General features: G+C 44.3%; 1 protein-coding gene across 2 annotated transcripts in view; it reads left to right on the top strand.

The window, feature by feature from the left end:
• Positions 1-858: 858 nt before the first annotated feature.
• RMND5A (required for meiotic nuclear division 5 homolog A) overlaps positions 859-21,255 on the top strand; it is a 61,293-nt gene continuing 40,896 nt past the window's right edge. Inside the window, exon 1 of one of the 2 annotated variants that reach the window (XM_079941040.1) lies at positions 859-1,520. In XM_079941040.1, the coding sequence (XP_079797166.1) occupies positions 1,379-1,520 (142 nt within the window). In that variant the 5' untranslated portion in view covers positions 859-1,378. The remainder of the gene's footprint in view (positions 1,521-21,255) is intronic. The other variant, XM_079941039.1, reaches the window with a different exon arrangement.

Below are 21,255 nucleotides of genomic sequence, written 5' to 3'. Positions count from 1 at the left end.
GGTTGGAGGCGCCACGGCAAGTCAAGGAAAGGATTTACGCAAAGGGGGTTACTCCATCCGATTCAAAGGAGTAAGGCGCCGAAGAGGCAGGGGCCAGGCCGTCAGGACCTCCGACGCGAATTTGCATTCCGCGAAGCTGCCCGCATTAGACGCGGGGTGAGGCAACCGGTCAGGAGAGGCTCCAGGCCTAGGGGCCAAAGGGCCGAGGCCTGCGGGGGTGGAGGTGTGAGGCGTGTGACCTTCCAAGTGTCGCAAGAGTCGAGACAGCACCGCGGACCGCGCCCGGCCAGCAGGCAGCCCCCCTCTCCCGCCCCAGAATCACCCCCCCCTTCCATTCTCTTTAGCGACCCTCGCCTGCAGCACCACCCACCACTCCTGGCCAGGCTTGATTTTTCCTCCGGGGTGGAAAGTCGGTCTTCCAGAACTTCGGAACGACAGTACCCCCAGGAGTGATGGGGGATGAAATAACTCAGGGTTAGAGCGAAGTCCTACGGGAAATAGACCTTTTTATTTCTGCCTTGTTTTCCCTCTTGGCTTTCTAGAAACGACTTGCTTCCCGGGATGCTCTCCAAGTCACCCCCTCCAACAGCGAGCCTATTGGTTTGGCCCCTAGTCTCGGATTGGCTGAAGGGTTACGCCTCGGCCAGGGATTGGAGGATGTTTGTTCCTTACGTATTCCCGGCGCCCATTGGTTCGTTTTCCCCGTTTCTGGGCGGAGTGGTTTGGGACGGTTTCCACCCTCTTGTTTACGGAGCGCGTAGTTGTAGCGCTCTCAAATCTCTGGGGCTGTCTCCAAAGTTCCCTATTTAGCTCTTCGGACCAATTGGGTCCTTGCTCCACCCTCTCCCGCTCCCTTGCACGCCTCCCGTGTGGTACGGCCCACAGCTTTAGAGCGGCGGCGCAAGCGGACGCTCGTCGCGTTCCTCCGCCCGCGCTCGCCGGGTTGTCCCCCCCCTCGAGGGTGCGCTTGGTACGGCCCGCGCCTCCTCCTTCTCTAGCTGGGGTGGTTGCCTCCCCCTCGGGTCGGTGGCGCTTGGTGCCGCCCGGGAGAACCAGGTCATCGGTCGGTTCCCGTGAAAACAAAAACAATCGGCGGCGCCTAGGCTGGCAGCCGAACGCGGGGATCGGGGGCGCGGGGCCGGGTGTGACCAGCGAGCGGGAGCAGCGGCGACGCGCCGGGGTCGGGGCGCCATGGGGCAGGCGGGCACGGGCTTCGCCGGGGTCCCCCGGCGCCGGGGCTAGCGCGTCCGCCGCCTCGGCCGCCCGCGCCGCCCGCCTGGGGGACGAGGAGCAGGACGCGGCCTCGGCCGGGCCCGGGCCGAACGGCTGCGGACACCCGGGCACCGGGGAGCCGAACGCCGCCGCCGCCGCCTCCGGGATGGATCAGTGCGTGACGGTGGAGCGCGAGCTGGAGAAGGTGCTGCACAAGTTCTCAGGCTACGGGCAGCTGTGCGAGCGCGGCCTGGAGGAGCTCATCGACTACACGGGCGGCCTCAAGCACGAGATCCTGCAGAGCCACGGTAGGGCGGCCCGGGTGGGCGCGCGGGGCCGGGCCCACCCGCCCGCGTCCCTCAGGCCCCGGCGGGCTAGGAGGGTGCCCGGTCCCGCCTTCCCCGGGGCGCGGAGACCCACCAGGCCCCTGTGACTTTTTCTCCTTCTCTCGCCCGATTTGTCTCGAACCTGCCCCGTCCTCGTTGTTAATTACGAGTCAGCGCGAACCCACCCGGAAACCCATTCCGGAGCCACGGGCTCCAGCCCGGGTTAAACGGGGTTGGGGGCCGGTCCTTCGCACCTGCAAACTGCTACACTCCCGGGGTGGGCGCTCCTCGTCAATTGCCTTGGGCCCAAGGATCCGGGCCATGAGAGGGTCAGTGCAGCGAGCCCCCCTCCTCCCCTGCTCCGAACACTTAGCCCGGGGACTTTCCTCGCCTTTCTTCTCTTTTTTTTCTTTCTTTTTCTTAAATTAGAAACTCGAGTGTTATTCTTAGCTGTGGATTAACGGAACAGCCGCTCCTGCAAGTCCATAATTTGACTCTGTGTAGAAGTAGCTTTTCTTCAACTCCGCAGCGGCACCGACACGATTCCTAGGAAACTGGCTAAATCAAACTGTTCAGCTCTCCTAGCCTGCGAAGAGACAGAGGCAACTCTCCGGAAACACATTGTAACATAAGTTGTTAGTTAGTTGCGTTACCTGGTCAAGTTTTTACGTGATTTCCTTTCAGAAAACAGATTTTCTCTAGAAGGGGTTTCCCCTATATTATTGCCCTGGGCCCTGGGGGCAGATACGTTGCCAGAGTTAACTTGTGGAAGCTGGTTGGGAAGGGTTTTGGGTTTTGGTTTTGTTAAAGGTCTGGTATCCTTAGATTAAAATATCCATAGTGTTTTATCCATCTGGCATGGGCCCCAAATCCCATCCCAGATGGGAGCAAGAAATAAAGGACTTTATTTAATGGATTTATTGAAGAGGTTGGGAGGTCTCAACTCAGAGGCTGAACAGAAGTTTCTGACAAGGGAGGTTTGGTAGCTGGGGTGATGTCGATACTGTGGTCGGAGCGATTGAGGACAGTGGCAATAGCCGAGCTTCTCTCCACCTCTCCTTCCTTCTTGTGCACCTTCCTTTCCCAGACTGCTTTCAGTTGAGAGTTAGTGCTCATCCATGGTGAGGGAGTCTTAACAGCAACATCTCATCGTGGACACTGGCAGTCACGTTTGAACTCCGGGGAAGAAGCAAACCAGAGACCATAGTGGGGGTACGACTTGGAATATGAATATGGAAAAATGAGCAGACCTAGACGGCTGCCTGTGATGGGGAAGGAGAGGTGGAGTGGGGTGGGACTCCTGGCAAGGCTCTGGTGAACTTGGTTTTGGACAAAGTTGGCCTTGAAAGGCCAATGAAGATAGCCAAGGGCATAATGTCTACTGGTGGCTGAAGATGTATAGATGGAGTTTAGGAGGAAAGTAAGGTTTAAGATGGTTTCCTGGTGTCATTCCTACAGAGGAGAGTGAAGGAGATTACTTAGGCTGCAGGGAAGAACGACTCTAGGATCTAACCACAGGCTTGAACTCCTGTTGAAGAGCGGAGGGCCAGGAGGTGCCCCCGGAAACAGAAAGGACAGGCTTAGAAAAAGAGAGGTTGGTCAACTCGTATTTGCTATTGGGAGTCAGTGACCCTCTTTGCTTGCAGTTTCATAGAATTGTTAAAATAAACTAGGTGACTGGGAGTTAAGAAAAATAATGCAGATTGAGGGGTGAGGGGCTGCTTAAGTAATGGGGCTGAAGGTGTGCCCCCTCTGCCTTAAACTGGAGAGGAGATCTTTGTTTTGTTAAAGACAGAAAGGGAAGGAGTGGGTGCAGGGTGCAGACTTGGAGCGGTGGAAGGAACATTTCATTTTTGGGGACCAGGTCAGAGATTGAGGGCTTGGATAGGCAGAGCTTGAGAGGCAGAAGATGGAAAGTAAAATCCCTTTCTTCCATGAGAAGACAGAGGGCATATTAATTGTAGGGAAATGTGATTGTGAGCCTCATTTTAGGGGATTTGGGGCCCATCCCAGATGGGTAAAATAATTTTGAGAACTTGCTGAAGCAGGAATGTGTTTTAGACCTCTTTGCTTGGGAACTTTTCAAGGAACTTACGGTCAACGGGGTATTAGCCACAGAGTTTGCTGTGCTATTCAGTCTGATGTGGTGAATTGTGTGTGTTCCCTCTTCAGCCTCCTATTTTTTTAACCTTCTTGTCTACCAAATTGCAGTCTTAAATTAATAATCTCTTTGATTTTTAAAAAATTCTTTAGTAATAGGATTAAGTGACTAAAGGCAGCTATAAAACATGAAAGAAAAATAAGTACCACAAGTGCCAGGTCTAGTTTTCAAAATAAAGTCTACTTTCTTATGGTGTTCTTACATATAAAAACAACAGACATCATGCTTTGCTATCTGGGTTATGGTATTTTTCAAAGCAGGTAATTTCTAAAGTTCTCTGCAGGGTATTACATTGAATCTTAGATATACCCTTCTCAAAGTCATATCGACTGAAATCTGAATTTGGAACTCCATTTTCAAGTTTAAAGGGAAGTTTGCAAGGCTCTGAATGTACCTGTCTGGGCAAGTGATCTGGTGGCCTCTGGTGACCTGAGGGAGGGGCTCCAATTGGGACCCTCCATTAGGGCTTGGGATCTCATTCTCTGGGCTCATTTGTGGTGATATTCTTGTAAGAATGTGGTGTGAATAAAGTAGAATCTTGGACTTCATAGATCCCCTAGTTTGCATCATACTGTTGGTGAGTGACTGCCTGATTTAGAAGTGTCCATTAGCGAGGGTCAGGGGATCAGGTCAGTTTTGGAGGTTGAATTACACTTTCTTATGTTTAAATTTCTTTTTTCTAAAGTTGTGAGTGGACAGCTATACCAAGTGAGGACAGTTAGGATGGTTTGTGGTAGAAACTGATCAAACATCAGTGGAGTTTAATTTGTAAGCCCATTGACAACCCAGGTCCACTCTCACCACTCTGATTCCAGATCGAAAACACTGCCCAAAGGGTGCTTGCCTGGCCTGCCCTAAGATCTCTCATTTGCTCTAAATTGCCCCATGTGGCATTTCCTCAACTCTGAGGGAAGAAGAGAGCACTGTTGTCATTTAGTTGTATCAGCTCTTCAATGAGAGTTTCCCTGTGAGTGTGAAGTTCAGTCTAATTTAAGAATCAGTATAGTTGATGCCGTTGATGCTGTTCGGCGATTGTTCACAGAGTGCCCTTGATCTCACGTGGATGCTGTGCTGGTTCTTCTCAAACTTCCCTCACGCATGTGCACTCTTATTTTTCAAATGGATTCACAATTTCACCTAAGTAGATTTATCCTCATTTTAGGCAGTGATATTTGTGAAATCATAGATTTGGTGTGTTAGGTATAATCAACTACGTATTAAAAATAAATTTGTAACTATTAAAATATTATTTCACATACAACTAAAGTCACCATTCACATCAGTGGTATTGGAACCACACTTTGGACAGCCCTTGATTAACAGATAAATGGTATAGATACATTTTGGTGATTTGACTTGTGATTATTTATTATCTTTTTTTGGCAAGTATATTTATATTTTGTTTCTCATTGTACTTCTGTGGTGAAAGGGAGAACATAAAAGAACTATATATCATGTATTGCTGATACTCTAAATTCATATTTCGTGATAGAAAATTAGGCTGAAACAATTGGGTAATGGCTTTATGACATGTATGTGGTATACTTGAAAAAATTATAATCTTTGTAAGTGTAAAGGATGTACAGTATTTTAAAAAATTATTATTTTTAGGCTGTTATTAAAGGGAGTTCTCATATAGTTTCTGAAAGTGATTCTCAAGGAATTTTCTAAATTTAAAATTGTATTTATTTTGAGTAGATAATACATGTAAATGGTATAAATTCAAATGATAAAAAAGGATACCCAGTAAAAAAATCTCCATCTCAGTCTTTCTTATTCTTGGACCACTTCACAGCCAGAGATGCTAGTTTCCAGAAAAAATTTTAAGAGGATTCAGGGAAATGATAATTTATCACTGTTTATTTTTTCTTTGAAGCATTGGACCTGTGGTTCTACTTACTGTGATTTAGGCTTAGTATTATCTCAATTTGCAAGTTTGTAAAGACAATTTCATTTGTGGGTGTGATCAATACATATTATCATCTAAAACTCCGTGTGTGTGTGTGTGTGTGTGTGTGTGTTCTGACGCTTAGTAATAAAACTGTTTTAGGGCTTCCCTGGTGGTGCCGTGGTTGACAGTCCGCCTGCCGATGCAGGGGACACGGGTTCGTGCCCCGGTCCGGGAAGATCCCACATACCGCAGAGCGGCTGGGCCCGTGAGCCATGGCCACTGAGCCTGCGCGTCCGGAGCCTGTGCTCCGCAACGGGAGAGGCCACAACAGTGAGAGGCCCGCGTATCGCAAAAAAAAAAAAAAAAAAATCTTTTAAAGTATGATCCTCTATCTTTATTTATCTCTTTGGAGAATCAAAGAGAATTTAGTTACTATCTGCAGAATTGCTTCCTTTTTTTTTAAATTTGAGGGTGACAAATGAGAAGTAGGCAATTAAACATGAAAGAAAAAACAAAATAGATGATCATGTTTTAAACTAATTTTTGTGGTATTGTGTCAGTAGACAAAAACCAGAGGTCCATGGTCGCATGTTAGGCATACCTTTGCATTCTAGAATTTGGGTTGTATATACTACATACATATTGAAAAGTATGTTTATTTATATATGTAAATTCTCTGCTTTTCAGAGCCTACCAGTGTTGAGTGTACTGTGTTGAATGAATTGTAAAAGGATCAGGGTTTGGTGGACTGGTGCTTTGTCTTTTTATTCACCTTTATTCTTTGGTGTACTTCAAGTAGACTATGTAGCTTGGTCTTCCATTTGTTAATCAAACTTTTTGCTAGACAAGACACTCCTGAGAGAATAATACCTTTAAAGTTCTGAATTGAATAAAATTTGACATCTACGTTGAACATCTAGTCTGGAAGGTAGCAGATAAGTAGGTCAGAAAAGTTTGCATGGATTAACAATAGCCATTGTTGAAATACTCAAGGAAGAGAATAGACCAGTCACCAAGCTACTTGGGCCTATTTTATATATGGTGAGAATAATAATAATAGGTTAGTGTTGGTGTTTTCAGTTGGGTTTAGAAGCAGATTTAACTGTCACCCATTCCTTTTCAGGCTCATTTAGGAGATATTCCTTTGTCCTTTGGCGCCATACTCATTCAGACTAGTATATTACTCAGGATCCTTTTGGTTGCAAGTGGCCGAATAGTTTTAATTAAGATGGAATTTGTTGACTCATAACTAAAAATGCTGAGGTTAGGTTAGCGGCTCCAGGGGCACAGAGGGTGTTGTGAGGACTGATTTTGGTCTCTTCCTCTCTCAGCTGTGCTTTCCATGGTTGGCTTCATTCTCAGCAGAGCTTTTTCCACATGGAAGTAAAGATGGCCAGTGGACTCATGTCATCCTTGTACTGCTTGTGATCCCAGATACAGGAACATGCCTGTTTTCTGTATTTGCAACAAAATTACCAGGGAATATCTTTATTGTCTTGGTTCAGGTCATAAGCTTTTCCTGAATTAGTAACTGGGCCTGGTGGGTGGAGTCCATTAGCCACCTTGGGCTGTGCTTAGCAAATGTCAGATGTATGGCCATGTGATCCACTGTTGCTCAGAGGGGAGAGTTCTAGAAAGGAAGACTTGCACACCCAGACAGAAGTGATAGATGTCTGTGATAGTTGAGCAGCTACAAGTTACATTTGATAACAGTGTTCTTTGAGATGGTTTCTTTATTAGCTTTTGCCTTGGCTTCTAACTGTAATGTTCATATAATTCAAATACTGAGTTGCTGGTATGACTTAATCTGTAGACTAGAGAATACAACTCAATTCATGTTACCTTTGGGAACTTATTTGAAATTGCTTTAATGATTGGTATAATTTTCCTAGGGTTATCTTATCTCTTAAGTAGTTTCTGACTCTGGATAATAACATCGGTAAGGGAGAAACTTGCCAACACTTCTGTGATACTGTCATACTAGAGTTAGTAGAGAAATTCCATTGTTTTCATGTCTTAATCTTAGTAGTTCGAGTAGTGAGAGTGGTGTTTTAGGCAAACTACTATTCACTTGGGATATTAAAACTGTCTTGTTTTTATTTTGGGCCCTGCTTCTTGATCTGTAAAATCTTTGAAAATGACCCCAAAATGCAGTTGAGGGGAGAACTGTTGGGGGGGGGCCCTGGCCCTGAGTTGTGTACATGTAACTCCCAGAAGTTGATAGACACCAGGGAGGTGATGCTCTCAACAGGGCATTTCGTCTGGCCTTCCTCTTAGATTACGTGCAGTCTAATGCCTCAAAGAACAGAGACTAGGATCTCTGGCAGAACTTGAGGCTTTTAGAAATAAGCTTTCATCTTATTTGGGAACATTGTTCAGGGAGTCCATAAGGCTTATGTTGCCAAGTCTTTCTCCACTTAAGAGGCCTGGGCACAGTGTGTTACCTTTGATGAGTTTGTTGTATCTGTGGAATCCATATAGATTTAATATCTTAGTATTGGTATATGAAGACATTTGGGAGAAGATAAAGAGAGACTTCTTTAAAAAGAAACATTGTATACATGGCCTCAGTCCTCCAGGAAGGTGGAGGCTAGTTCAGGAGGTAAGAGGATGAGTCCGTGCTTGTGGAGAAGAACATAAAGCTTTGTCTGTCCTTGAGCTCAGGAGATCTGGATTTGAGTCCTTGTTCTGCCACTTCACTGGTTCTACAATCTTGCATAGCCTCTTTCCTCTTCAGTAGACTGATAAGTTATATTACGGAGTTATGGGAATTAAATAGATGATATGAACTGGCTTTGAAATCTGTAAAACAAGGTTTACTCGTTTTTTTGTTGTTGTTTGTTTGTTTTGCGGTACGCGGGCCTCTCACTGTTGTGGCCTCTCCCGTTGCGGAGCACAGGCCCCGGACGCACAGGCTCAGCGGCCATGGCTCACGGGCCCAGCCGCTCCGCGGCATGTGGGATCTTCCCGGACCAGGGCACGAAACCGTGTCCCCTGCATCGGCAGGCAGACTCTCAACCACTGCGCCACCAGGGAAGCCCCTACTTGTTATTTTTAAGGTCTGTACCTTTAAGCAGTGTTAAGCAGTGTTTTAATTGAGACACTCTGACTATTTAGATATCTTTATTACTGGTGTTTGTTAACTACCATTCTATATCCAGTGGTCTGCTTAACACTGTAAGGCAGAGGTCCCCAACTCCTGGGCCAGGACGTAGCCGGTTAGGAACTGGGCTGCACAGCAGGAGGTAAGTGGCGGGCCAGCAATCGAAGCTTCATCCGTATTTACAGCCGCTCCCCATCACTAACATCACCGCCTCAGCTCCACGTCCAATCATCAGGCATTAGATTCTCATAGCAGCTCAAACCCTACTGTGAACTGTGCATGCGAGGGATCTAGGCTGCGCGCTCCTTATGAGAATCTAATGCCTGGTGATCTGAGGTGGGGCTGAGGTGCTGATGCTAGCGCTGGGGAGTGGCTGCAGATACAGGTTATCATTAGCAGACAGATCTGACTGCACAGAGACCATAATAAATCAACTTCTTGCAGACTCATATCAAAACCCTATCAGTGAGTGGCAAGTGACAATTAAGGTGCATCTTATGGAGTAGACTGGACATAAGCAACACACTTCAGGTGTCACTGTCTCCATCACCCCCAGATGGGACCATCTCGTTGCAGGAAAACAAGCTCACGGGTCCCACTGATTCTGCATTATGGTGAGTCGTATAATTATTTCATTATATATTACAAAGTAATAATAACAGAAATAAAGTGCACAATAAATGTAGTGCACGATAAATGTAATGCGTTGAATCATCCCAAAACCAACCCCACCCCCCGGTCCGTGGAAAAATTGTCTTCCACGGAACTGGTCCCTGGTGCCAAAAAGGTTGGGGACTGCTGCTATAAGGAATATTCAAAAGCTATACAAAACAGAGTCTTCAAGGAGCTGTATTTGGATAATGAGGCCAGACTTTTACATTTGAGAGGGGAAAAAACCATGGCCATAGCACAGTACGCTATAATAGATAAGTGTTTCTGCTTGGTATAAATACTAGCAATTCAGAGAAATGGGAAGAGAGGACCCCTTAGAAGGAGCTGCTTGGAGGTGGGCTATTTCAGTTGAACTGTAGAGCACTTGATCAGTAGTTATTAATCACCAAGTATATGTGGAACTAGGCTAAGTCTTGTGCAAGTTACAGAGGACAAGCAATCGTCCTCATCATGCTGTAAGAACTTCCTGAGTAGTTGGGGAGATGAGCCCAGTATGTTTTTACAATGCAAGGCCATGTGTAGAGGATAGGCCAAATGCTGATTGAATGGTACCAACAATAGGGTAGGGTTTGAGACAGGGACAGACTCTTCTAACCTGTGGGAAGTTTCAGTAACAGACTGAATGTGGAGAGTGGGAATATAGGGCGGGCTGCCAGGAGAGGAGGTTGGCGAGAACAAAGGTGTCCTGGGAACAGTGAAGGACCATAGTGCGGAGATAAGAGTAAAAAGAATGAAAATTAAATTGGAATCAGGTTTTATAGGGTCATGGCTATCAGGGAAGGCGGTAGACTGGGAAGATACTGAATGACTTGGGGCAGGGGAGGGAGGTGCATCTTGAACAGGGAAGGGACAGGGACATGATCTGAGACCAGTTAGCACTTAAGTTGATCGGAGTTGGGAGTGAGGTTTGACTAGAGGCAAGAAGCCTAGTTAAGGTTTATTGTCAACCTCGATCTGATGAAATAGGCACCTGTTTTGGGGTAGCGGTGGTAGGGATGGAGACCCATGCGTGGGCTCTCCTGAGGGAAGGAGTTACCAGGACTTGGTGCAGAGTAGGAGAGAAGGGCTGGAAAAATCAAAGGTTAATCTAAGGTCTGAGCATGAATGACAGGTAGACAATTATAGAACCAGGAGGAAAATGGGAAGTTTAGGAGAGGGGAAGGTAGAAATTTGGGTTTGATTTTTAAATGTGAAACTCACATTCAAATGCTAAAAGAAGCCCTATCTGGTTCACCTATTCATTTCAGAGATAAATAGATGTCTAGAGATTAATTCTCTATATTTCTAATTTGAACGGAGCGAACAGGCTCTCTAAAAATATCCCACAGACATTGAAAAACGTGTGCCTGCATCTTCCTCCTCTTCTCTGGGTAGTTCTTGCCTCACAGGCTACTGTAGAGCATCACCTTTCCAACTTGTGCCCGTCATGTTGGACTTGCTGTCTGCTCCAGGAGCGCTGTTAGTCTGTACCACGTCACTTAGCTCTCAAAGATAAATTTTTGTGTTTTTGTTTTCTCTCGTGGTGGGTTTTGCAGCCCACTAGGCTGTGATTTGGTGCAGTGGATCAGAACACCTATCTGTGAATCTGCCTTTCTGTTCAGAAAGGTCAGAGGTTGACCAACAAATACTATCCTTTACTTTGTACATTTGCCAGTACATTTGTACATTACATATACCAAAAAGTTCATTTTGTTTTCAGGATGTACTGCCTCTAGAAAAAAAATGAGTGTTTTCTCTTTGTGCCTTTTCCTTTTCCTCTGAATAAATCTCTGATGAGCAGCTGCTGTGTTCTAGGTGCTGAGGTAGCTCATAAGAAGCTCAGAACGTCAATAGGCCACAGTTTGGTTTGCTACTCACAGTATGAAGTAGCCCTTTTATTATTATTTTTAATACCAGCCTTACCTTTTAGAGTTTCAAGTTTTTCTGTTTTAATATCTTGCAAGCACATATGTTCACCTTGTCCACAACTTCTTTAGAATCAGTCTTGGACTCTTATCCTTTATCTCCTTTTATTCCCATCCTAAATTTCTTTTTTTCTTTTTAAGCTTTTTTGTCTTTAGTCATGCTTACTGAGATAATATTTCATTTTATTTTAATTTGGTTTGGTTCGGTTTGGGCTTTTGGGATCTTAGTTCCCTGACCAGGGATCGAACCCGGGCCCCAGCAGTGAAAGTGCCGAGTCCTAACCACTGGACCGCCAGGGAATTCCTTCCTATCCTAAATTGCTTAATCTGTATAGAACACTTAATCCATACCCTCAACGCTGCTGACAACATTCAGCACTCAAATGTTCATTGACTCTTAATGTTGTGATTTCTCCCTCCCCTTTTTTAAAAAAAATAAATTTATTTGTTTTTGGCTGTGTTGGATCTTCGTTGCTGTGCACAGGCTTTCTCAAGTTGCGGCAAGCAGGGGCTACTCTTCGTTGTAGTGCACATGCTTCTCATTGTGGTGGCTTCTCTTGTTGTGGAGCATGGGCCGTAGGTGTGTGGGCTTCAGTAGTTGTGGAACGCGGGCTCAGTAGTTGTGGCTCATGGGCTAGAGCACAGGCTCAGTAGTTGTGGCGCACGGGCTTAATTGCTCTGCTGCATGTGGGATCTTCCCGGACCAGGGCTCGAACTTGTGTCCCCTGCATTGGCAGGCGGATTCTTAACCACTGCGCCGGCAGGGAAGCCCCTCTTTAATTATTTTTTAAAGGAACTAATCTAGAATGAATTCTGGAGTATAGTTCTGTGAGGTCTGAGTTTTCATTTAGGTACAGTTAGGATTATGTTTAGTAAATGGATTTCTTTCTGTTTATCTGGATTAAAACTTGTGTGCCATTTTGCTTTCCCCTTAATTCCAAATTTAAAATCTGTCCATTTTATGAAAGTGGAGTTAACTTGTAATAACTCAGAAGAGCTCAAGTGCCATATATGTTTTATTTATAAACTTGGATATTTACATTTTTTCCTGCCTCCACAATATTCATAAAAGCGTTAAGTAAAGTCTTAGTGATTTCTGGGGAGTCTTATTTATTTCTACCAAACTGTCCTAATCCTAGGTGGTGAGGTTTTCAGCTTTTTGGGAAACGTTAATAATCGTCATCATAGCAACACCTTTCTATGTTGTGCCTCACCATCTTTTATAGAGTGGTCTCAATTATCATGAGTCTCATCTCTCACGTGTTTGACTCTTAGGCAGCAATGTACTTTGTGGTGTAGTTGATACCTCTAAACTGCCTTTTATGGACCAAATTAGAACTTTTCATTATCTACCGATGAGCAGACATATCAACTGATGGCATTTGTAGAGCTACCTACCAACCAGCTGTTCAGTTTTAACAACACTTTAACAACTGTGTGGGTGTAATTTTTTGTGGTTTTTTTCCCTGGGCTACCATAAAAATAAGTGGCAAACAAAATTGAAAATGCAAACGCTGAGTAGGGATGCAAACTCAGTTTTCAGTCTTAATGATAACATTGTCTTGCTTGTATTAGGTGGCCCAAAATGATGAGTAAATCATGTCACAGAGTTGTTCACATGGCTGTTTTAAGCCATGTGATTAGTAATGAAGGAAAATAATGGAACAAATATATGAGCAAAATGATCAAACTGTATTAAAAGTTATTTGTAAAACCAAGTTAAATTAGGAATTTTATAATTTTTTGCTTTGTGGGAACAAAATACCCTTTTTTTTTTTCTGTACGCGGGCCTGTCACTGTTGTGGCCTTTCCCGTTGCGGAGCACAGGCTCTGGACGCGCAGGCTCAGCGGCCATGGCTCACGGGCCCAGCCCCTCTGCGGCACGTGGGATCTTCCCGGACCAGGGCACGAACCCGTGTCCCCAGCATCGGCAGGCGGACTCTCAACCACTGTGCCACCAGGGAAGCCCCTGGGTACACTTTTATAGGAACACATTATGTACTAAAGTTGAGAAGTATTTCATTTCTTTGGCAAGCTTTGGGATAATTTTCTTTTACAAATAAGGAAACTGTGGCTCAAAACACAAGCCTGTGAGTTCTTATTCCAAGTCTTCACCTACATGTTGAAGGGTATTTTTGGGGAGTGTCATTATTTGGAAAAGAGAAGGAACTTATAACTGGGGGGACTCTACTTTGTGAATGTGTTTTATTTGAAAATTGGTGAGTGTATTGATTGGTGTATTTATTTGGTGTTTGGGAAATTTAGGGTGCAATGCTCTTGGGAGTAGTACAGCTTAAGCATCCTGGGAGAGAGCAGAGGAACAGCGAGCAGCTAAACGTGAAAGGTTGGCAGCTGAGAGGGCGTTGGTTCACGGTGTTGGTAGTGCCAGAGCCTCCAGTGCTGGGCTTGAAATTGAGACTGTGTAATACACGATCTGTTATTTTTCTGTTCATTCAGTAAATAGTTATTGAATGCCTGATATGTGCTGGTTGCCATGCTAACCGCTGGAGATTAAACACTCATATTTTCTACCTTCAAGTAATTTCGTGGGGGTGATAGACAAATAAATATTTACAATGTAGTGTGAAACCCTGATAGAGAAGTACAGGAAGCTATGCAAACAAATATTTTTCTAATTTACAGTTTCTGTGAAACTAATGGACACAAATCCTGAAATGGCTGGGCAGTGAAGCTGAACGGGGGCAGAGCTTGAAGTCTTAGCTGGGCTCTATAAAAACAATTTAGGAGTTAACTCAAATATGTTTAATTTAGTTTGGCAGATGTCTGATTTTGGAGGAGACCATGCCTATTCCAATTTCTGAGAATATCATGCTTAAAATTTGTTTATAAAAGGTACTACTCTATTGCACTAAAAGAAAAATTATCTTTAACTTAGACCAACCGTGTGTGTTGGTTCTTTGTTTGGATTTAAAATCTCTTACTGACATGCTAATTATTTTGCCTGTTGAATCAAGTCTAATAATAAAAGTGACCTTAAAAAAAAAAAGTACTTTTCTGGTGCAGCCACTTTGGAGGACAGTTTGGTGGTTTCTTACAAAACTAAACATTACTCTTACCGTGAGATGCGGCAATCAGGGCTCCTTGGTATTTACCCAAAGGAGTTGAAACTTAGGTCCACACAAAAACCTGCTCATGGATGTTTATAGCAGCTTTATTCATAATTGCCAGAACTTGGAAACAACCAAGATGTCCTTCAGTAGGTGTATGGATAAGCAAAGTGTACTTACGTCCAGACAGTGGACTAAATAAAAAGAAATGAGCCGTTAAACTGTACATGTATAGGGGCAACATATATAGGGGAAATCTCAGTGCCTCCTCTCAATTTTGTTGTAAACGTTTAGCATGGCAACCAGCACTTACCAGGCATTCAATAACTATTTACTGAATGAACAGAAAAATAACAGATAGTGTATTACACAGTCTCAATTTCAAGCCCAGCACTGGAGGCTCTGGCACTACCAACACCGTGAACCAACGCCCTCTCAGCTGCCAACCTTTCACGTTTAGCTGCTCGCTGTTCCTCTGCTCTCTCCCAGTTTTATAACTGCTCTCAAAAAATAAAGTATTAGAAAAAAAAAGTACTCGTGGTGACTAAGTGGTGAGCACTGTCTCAGAACGATTTCTTTCATGTTTGTGTATGGGTTCTGAGTACAGGGAGGTCTATCGCATTGCCAGACACAGTTGGCACGGGACCTCATCCTGGGTAAAGAGCGGCCACTCCAGTGGCAAACCTGGAATCCAGCGTTCACCTTCATAGCTGGTTTAGTTATGGTAAAGATGGCTGCCACAGTAATTGCCCAGCTTTCCTCCTAGGAACTGAATCCAGTTAGATTTCTTTCACAGAATGGTTCTCCTTGAAGCATGTTTTGTTTTCAGACAAATAAATCAAAAGAACATTAGGACACTCCCTTCAGGACTTAGAAGTTTGGTCTCAGTCAGTTTGTTATTACAGTGATTTTCAAACCTGTTTTTACCTTTGGCTGCTTTCCACTGAATCCATTTGAAAATGCATTAGTGGAATCCTTCTCTCTGAGCAGGGCTTTCCCAGGGTTCTCTTTCAGATTATTCCATTATACTTTTCTTGGGCTTCCAAATAGTTTGTAGAAATTATTTTTCCTTGGGGCATACTGAAGACTCTCTCAGTGTTAATTAATTGACCTTATATTACTAGTATCTATCATTTATAAAAACTAAGTTGCTAAGATTCGAAAATATCGATGGATTTCAGGGATGGGGCATAGAAGTTCAGCTGGTAAATTCCAAATGCCCTCTCTCCAGCTTGGGCTCTGCTTTTCTGTTCCTTAACCATTTGCTTACTTTGTTGTCTACTGACTGTAGAAACAAACATGTCTGGATGGATAGGAGTTATGGTTTGCATTTTTTAGGTTTTTTTAAAAATTGAGTTACAGTTCTCATACCATAAAAATCACCCTTTTAAAGTGTGTATTTCACTAGCTCTTAGTACATTCAGAGTTGTGCAGCCATACCATTATCTAATTCCAGAACATTTTCATCACTCCCAGAAGAAACCTCATATCACTAACAGTCACTCTCTGTTCCACCCTTCCCCCGCCCCCTGGCAACCATGAATCTCCTTGCCTGTTCTGGACATTTCATAGAAGTAGAATTAAACAATTTGTGGCCTGTTGTGTCTGGCTATTTCACTTACTGTTTTCGAGGCTCCTCCATGTTGTAGCATGTATCAGCATTCCTTTTTATAGCTGAATAATACTCTGTCATATGGATTTGCCACATTTTGTTTATCGATTCATCATTTGGACATTTGGATTGCTTCCACTTTGGAGCTATTAAATGCTGCTATGAGCATATATAAGTTCGTGTATGGACATACGTTTTCATTTCTCTTGGGTATATACCTAGGAGTGGAATTCTTGGGTCATGTGGTAACTTTGTTTAACTTTCTGAGGAATGTTTTCTACCGCTTTTGCACCATTTTACGTTCCATCAGGAATGGATGTGGGTCTGAGTCTCTATATTCTTGCCAACACTTGTTGTTGTCCATCTTTTTTATTTATTTATTTATTTATTTATTTATTTATTTTTTGCGTTACGCGGGCCTCTCACTATTGTGGCCTCTCCCATTGCGGAGCACAGGCTCCGGACGCGCAGGCTCCGGACGCACAGGCTCAGTGGCCATGGCTCATGGGCCCAGCTGCCCCGCGGCATGTGGGATCTTCCCGGACCGGGGCACGAACCCGTGTCCCCTGCATCGGCAGGCGGACTCTCAACCACTGCGCCACCAGGGAAGCCCTGTCCATCTTTTTTGTTATAGCTATCCCAGTGGGTGTGAAGTGGTTTCTCACTGTATTTTTTTTTATATATAAATTTTATTTATTTATTTATTTATTTTTGGCTGTGTTGGGTCTTCGTTGCTGCGCACAGGCTTTCTCTAGTTGTGGCGAGCAGGGACTACTCTTCCTTGGGGTGCCAGCTTCTCATTGCGGTGGCTTCTCTTGTTGAGGAGCATGGGTTCCTCAACAAAAAAAAACGCAGGCTTCAGTATTTGTGGCACTTGGGCTCAGTTGTGGCTCACGGGCTTAGTTGCTCCGCAGCATGTGGGATCTTCCCGGACCAGGGATCGAACCTGTGTCCCTGCATTGGCAGGTGGATTCTTAACCACTGTGCCACCAGGGAAGTCCCTCTCACTGTAGTTTTGGTTTGCATTTCCCTGTTGATTAAAGATGTTGAGCACCTTTTCCTGTGCTTATTGATTATTTGTATATCTTTTGTTGTTGTTGTTGTTTTGACTGCACTACACAGCTTGTGGGATGTTAGTTCCCTGACCAGGGATTGAACCCGGGCCACGGCAGTGAAAGCGCCGAGTTCTAGCCACTGGACCAGCAGGGAATTCCCAGTATATCTTATTTGGAAAAAATGTCTATTCAGATTCTTTGCTCTTTTTTTTTTTTTTTTTTTTTGCGGTGCATGGGCCTCTCACCGCCACGGCCTCTCCTGTCGCGGAGCACAGGCTCCGGACGCGCAGGCTCAGCGGCCATGGCTCACGGGCCCAGCCGCTCCGCGGCATGTGGGATCTTCCCGGACCGGGGCACGAACTCGTGTCCCCTGCATCGGCAGGCGGACTCCCAACCACTGCGCCACCAGGGAAGCCCCCAAAATTTAGTTTTGATGAAGTCCAATTTAATTATTTTTTCTTTGGTTGCTTTTGCTTTTGGTGTCATATCTCAGAAACCATTGCCCAATCCAGGGTCAAGAATGCACCCACTTTCTTCCAAGAATTCGATAGTTTCAGCTCTTACGTTTCAGTCTTCATTCCATTTTGATTTAATTTTTCTCTATGGTATGATTCTTTTGCATACGGATAGCTCGTTATCCCAGCACCATTTGTTCAATATGACTTTCTTTTTAACTTTTTTCCCCCTTTATTTACCATCAATCCAAATACTTATATTAATAGTGCCTGCAGATGTGCAAGGCATATAAGACTGTGGAGTATACAGTTTACAATAAGAACTTGTCTTCCCTTTGGGTCTTACATCTAGTTGAGATTGATGGTGGCATATATACATGAAATCGTTAAATAGTGTATGATTCCGTGCCAGAGGAGTGGTGGAGAGAACAGAATTCATTAGGAACTGAGAAGACTGAGTAAGTCTGTGGGCAGAGAAGTTCATAGAGAAGATAAAGCCATTGACCTTAGATAAGGTTTAGATACAGAAAGACCAGAAATGGTCAGAGCAGAGCTTACTGAAGCAATTAGATTCTTTTGGCCCCAAGTATGTATGGGACACCTTTTAGACAGATTTAAAAATTTTCCTGGATTACCAAGTATTCTCTTAGCCTAAACTGTGTTATTAGAAATTGGAAGCACCTGATATATACTTTGTGCAGTTGTATTTAGAAGTGAGGGTAGTTTCTATTTTGGCCACCCCACATTGGATTGGGTACCTTATGGGCACTATCTCCAGTTATCTTTTTACTTCTCTCAGTGGTTGTCATTGAGTCAGACTTGCTATATTCCCTCTTCACAGTCCCTACAATCTTCAAGATTCCTTTTCTTAAAACTCTGGAAAAACTATTGTCATGGTCACTGATTACTTCTGTATTGTAGGTCAGTGGTCAGCTCTCAGTCCACATCTTACTTGATACATAGCACATTTAACGCAGTTGGTTACTCCCTCCTCCTTGGCACACTTTCTTCACTTGGCTTTCCGAACACCATATTTCCTTGATTTTCCTCCCACACCAGAGTTAGTATTTCAGTAGTCTTTGTTAGTCCCCTTTTCCAGTTCTACTTTGTCTTGGTCTCATAAACTTGGAGTTCCCAGGACTCCCTCCTTTTATCACTTCTGTGTGTCTGCCCCGACTCTCTCTTGTTGATTTCACTTAGTATCATATGTATGCCAGTAACTCGCAAATTTGTATCCAACCTTGACCTTACACTTGAACTCCAAGTTTATATATCCAACTCACTCTTACACATATGCACTGGGGTGACTCCTCAACATCTCAGCTTTCACAAGCCCCAAACTGAACTCTTTTATGTCTCCCTCCCCCTCATAACTGCTCAGCCTTTAATCTTTTTCATCTGAATTGAAGACAGCTTTGTCTTTCTGGTTGACTTGGGGTGAAAACCTTGGAGTCATCTGTGAGTCCTTTTCTTCCCTCATACCCAGTCAAAATCCTGTTGGCTTTGCCCTCAGAATATGTCCGGAATCCAACCACTTCTCACCACCTCCACACCTAACACCCTGGGCTGAGCCACTGTTCTCATCTGGATTGCTGCCACAGCCTCCTGACTCATCGCCCTGCTTCTGTCTTGTACTCCTATCATCAGCCAGAATGACTGTATTAAAATGTTACGTCAGTTTATGTAGCTGTTCTGCTCAAAACTTTGCAATGGGCATTCCTATCACTCAAAGAAAGTGAAAGGCAAAGACTTTACAGTACCAGAAAGGCCCTACAAGATCGGGACTCCCGCCCCGGTCTCCTGGGCTTCCTCTCCTACTGATTTCCTTTGCCAGAAATCTACTCTAGCCACACTGGCCTCTTTGCTATTTCTTGAATAATCTAGGTATATTTCTGCAATAGGGCTTTGTCCCCCTCAGTCTGGAACGCTTTCCTCTGTAGGGGAGGAAGAATAATTTCCTTTCTACCCTTGCAAGTTCTTGGCTGAGAATACTATATTAAAAGACAGATTAACCAGTGAAAAACAGACAGTTTGTTAACATGTATACCTCATGTGTGTGTGGGAGATTCTCAGGGAAAAATGAGTAACTCAAAGAGGTAGCTTAGAATTCAGGCTTAAATACCATCTTCAGCTAAAGACAAAAGAAAGGTTGGTATGGGGAGGCCAGTAATGGAGAGGTTACCAGGAAAAGCACAGTAAACAAGAATAAGGTTTGTTATACAGATCTAAGTCTGAGCTGTCGTCATGATAAAAAAATTTCTTTAGAGGTTTAGAGCCATTCTTCTCTGCCTGGTACAGAGAGGGAGATACCCTTACAAATGGAGATTTATTTTATAAATTTAGGTTTCCTTTACCAAAGGGTAACTTCTACTCTGTTTTCAGAGCTTCTGTGTCTGCTGTTTCTCAGAATAATCAGCTCAAAATCATCCTTACGCCAAAGAAGCGATTTTGGGGTGGCGTATTCTGCTACCCTTCACCCCACCCCGAGGTCTCCACATGGCTAATTCCCTCGCTTCTTTCAAGTCTTTACCCAGAAGTCATTTTCTCAGTGAGGCCTACGATGTCCACCTGTTTAAGATTACAGTTGCTCAAGCCACATACACTCCCCATTTGTTTCACTCTGCTTCCCCCAACCCCTGCCAGTGGCACGTATCCTTTTTTGTGGTACTGTATAATTGACTGGCTTTGTGTTTATCTTCCTCACCAGAAGGTAGGTTTTAGGGCAGAGATTTTTGCCTGGACACTTCTGTACCTGTCACATAATTGAGTGCCCAATAAATAGCTGTGGAATGAATAAACATCCTAAGGCTACTGTACGTTCAGGCTTTTTTTTTTTTTTTTTTTTAATTTGGCTGCGCTGGGTCTTAGCGCAGCCAAATTCCTGATGTAAATTAAAGTTTAAGAACCACCAGTGAGCAGGATTTCAGGAGCCAGGTCTGTTGCTTACAGGTTTGGATGTGTAGATCTATGAGGTAATTGAAAAGTATAACTGAATTTGTCCTCTCTTGGTTCTTCTCTTTCTCTTCCTCCTCCCTATTTCCTGAGGAAGTAACACAGGGAAAGAGGATATAAACTGTAGTAACTTCCAGTTGATTAATTGTGTGTGTCAGGGTCCCCAAGACTACCTTTAGGTTCTAGCGATTACCAGGAGGATGCGCTGGACTCAGCAGGTAGTCACACCCATACTTATGGCTAACATTTATTACAGCAAAAAGATACAAGGCAAAAATCAGCCAAGGGAAAAGTCACATGAGACATAGTCCAGAGGAAACCAGAAGAAAGCTTCCAAGAGTCCTCTCCCAGTGGAGTCACACAGGACACGCTTAACTCCTCTAACATCAAATCCTAACGAGTGTGAAGTGTTACCTACCAGGGAAGCTCATTTAGAGACACAGTATTCAGGTGTTTACTGGGTACTAGTCATACAGGCCCCCTCTGTCTAGCAGATACCGAAAGTCCAGGGATGCCAAGAAGAAAGGTAGCTCAGCACAAACCACATTATACAAACAGTTTAGGCACAGTGAGCCTTTCTTAACCAGTTAGGGTGGTAGGAACCCTCCGGTTCCGGGCCTGCTTGCAAGGTTGACCCTCGGCTGGCATCTGGGAACTTGGATTTCAGGAGGGTTCCTACCCCCTAACTGGTTCAGAGTGGCTCACTCTTGCTTACAGGTGGGGGTATGTTAACTCTTTTCTGCCCTGTTTCTCTTTTCACTGTTTTCATCATGGTATCCAAAGAAGTTTGTTTTTTCTTCTTTATGTAGAACATAAAGCATTTAGATTTATCTCTCTTTAGGAA

The sequence above is a fragment of the Stenella coeruleoalba genome (genome assembly GCF_951394435.1).
Source record: "Stenella coeruleoalba genome assembly, chromosome: 13".
NCBI lineage: Eukaryota > Metazoa > Chordata > Mammalia > Artiodactyla > Delphinidae > Stenella > Stenella coeruleoalba.
The sequence above is the reverse complement of the archived record's forward strand: the minus strand, read 5'-3'. Positions and strand labels throughout refer to the sequence as shown.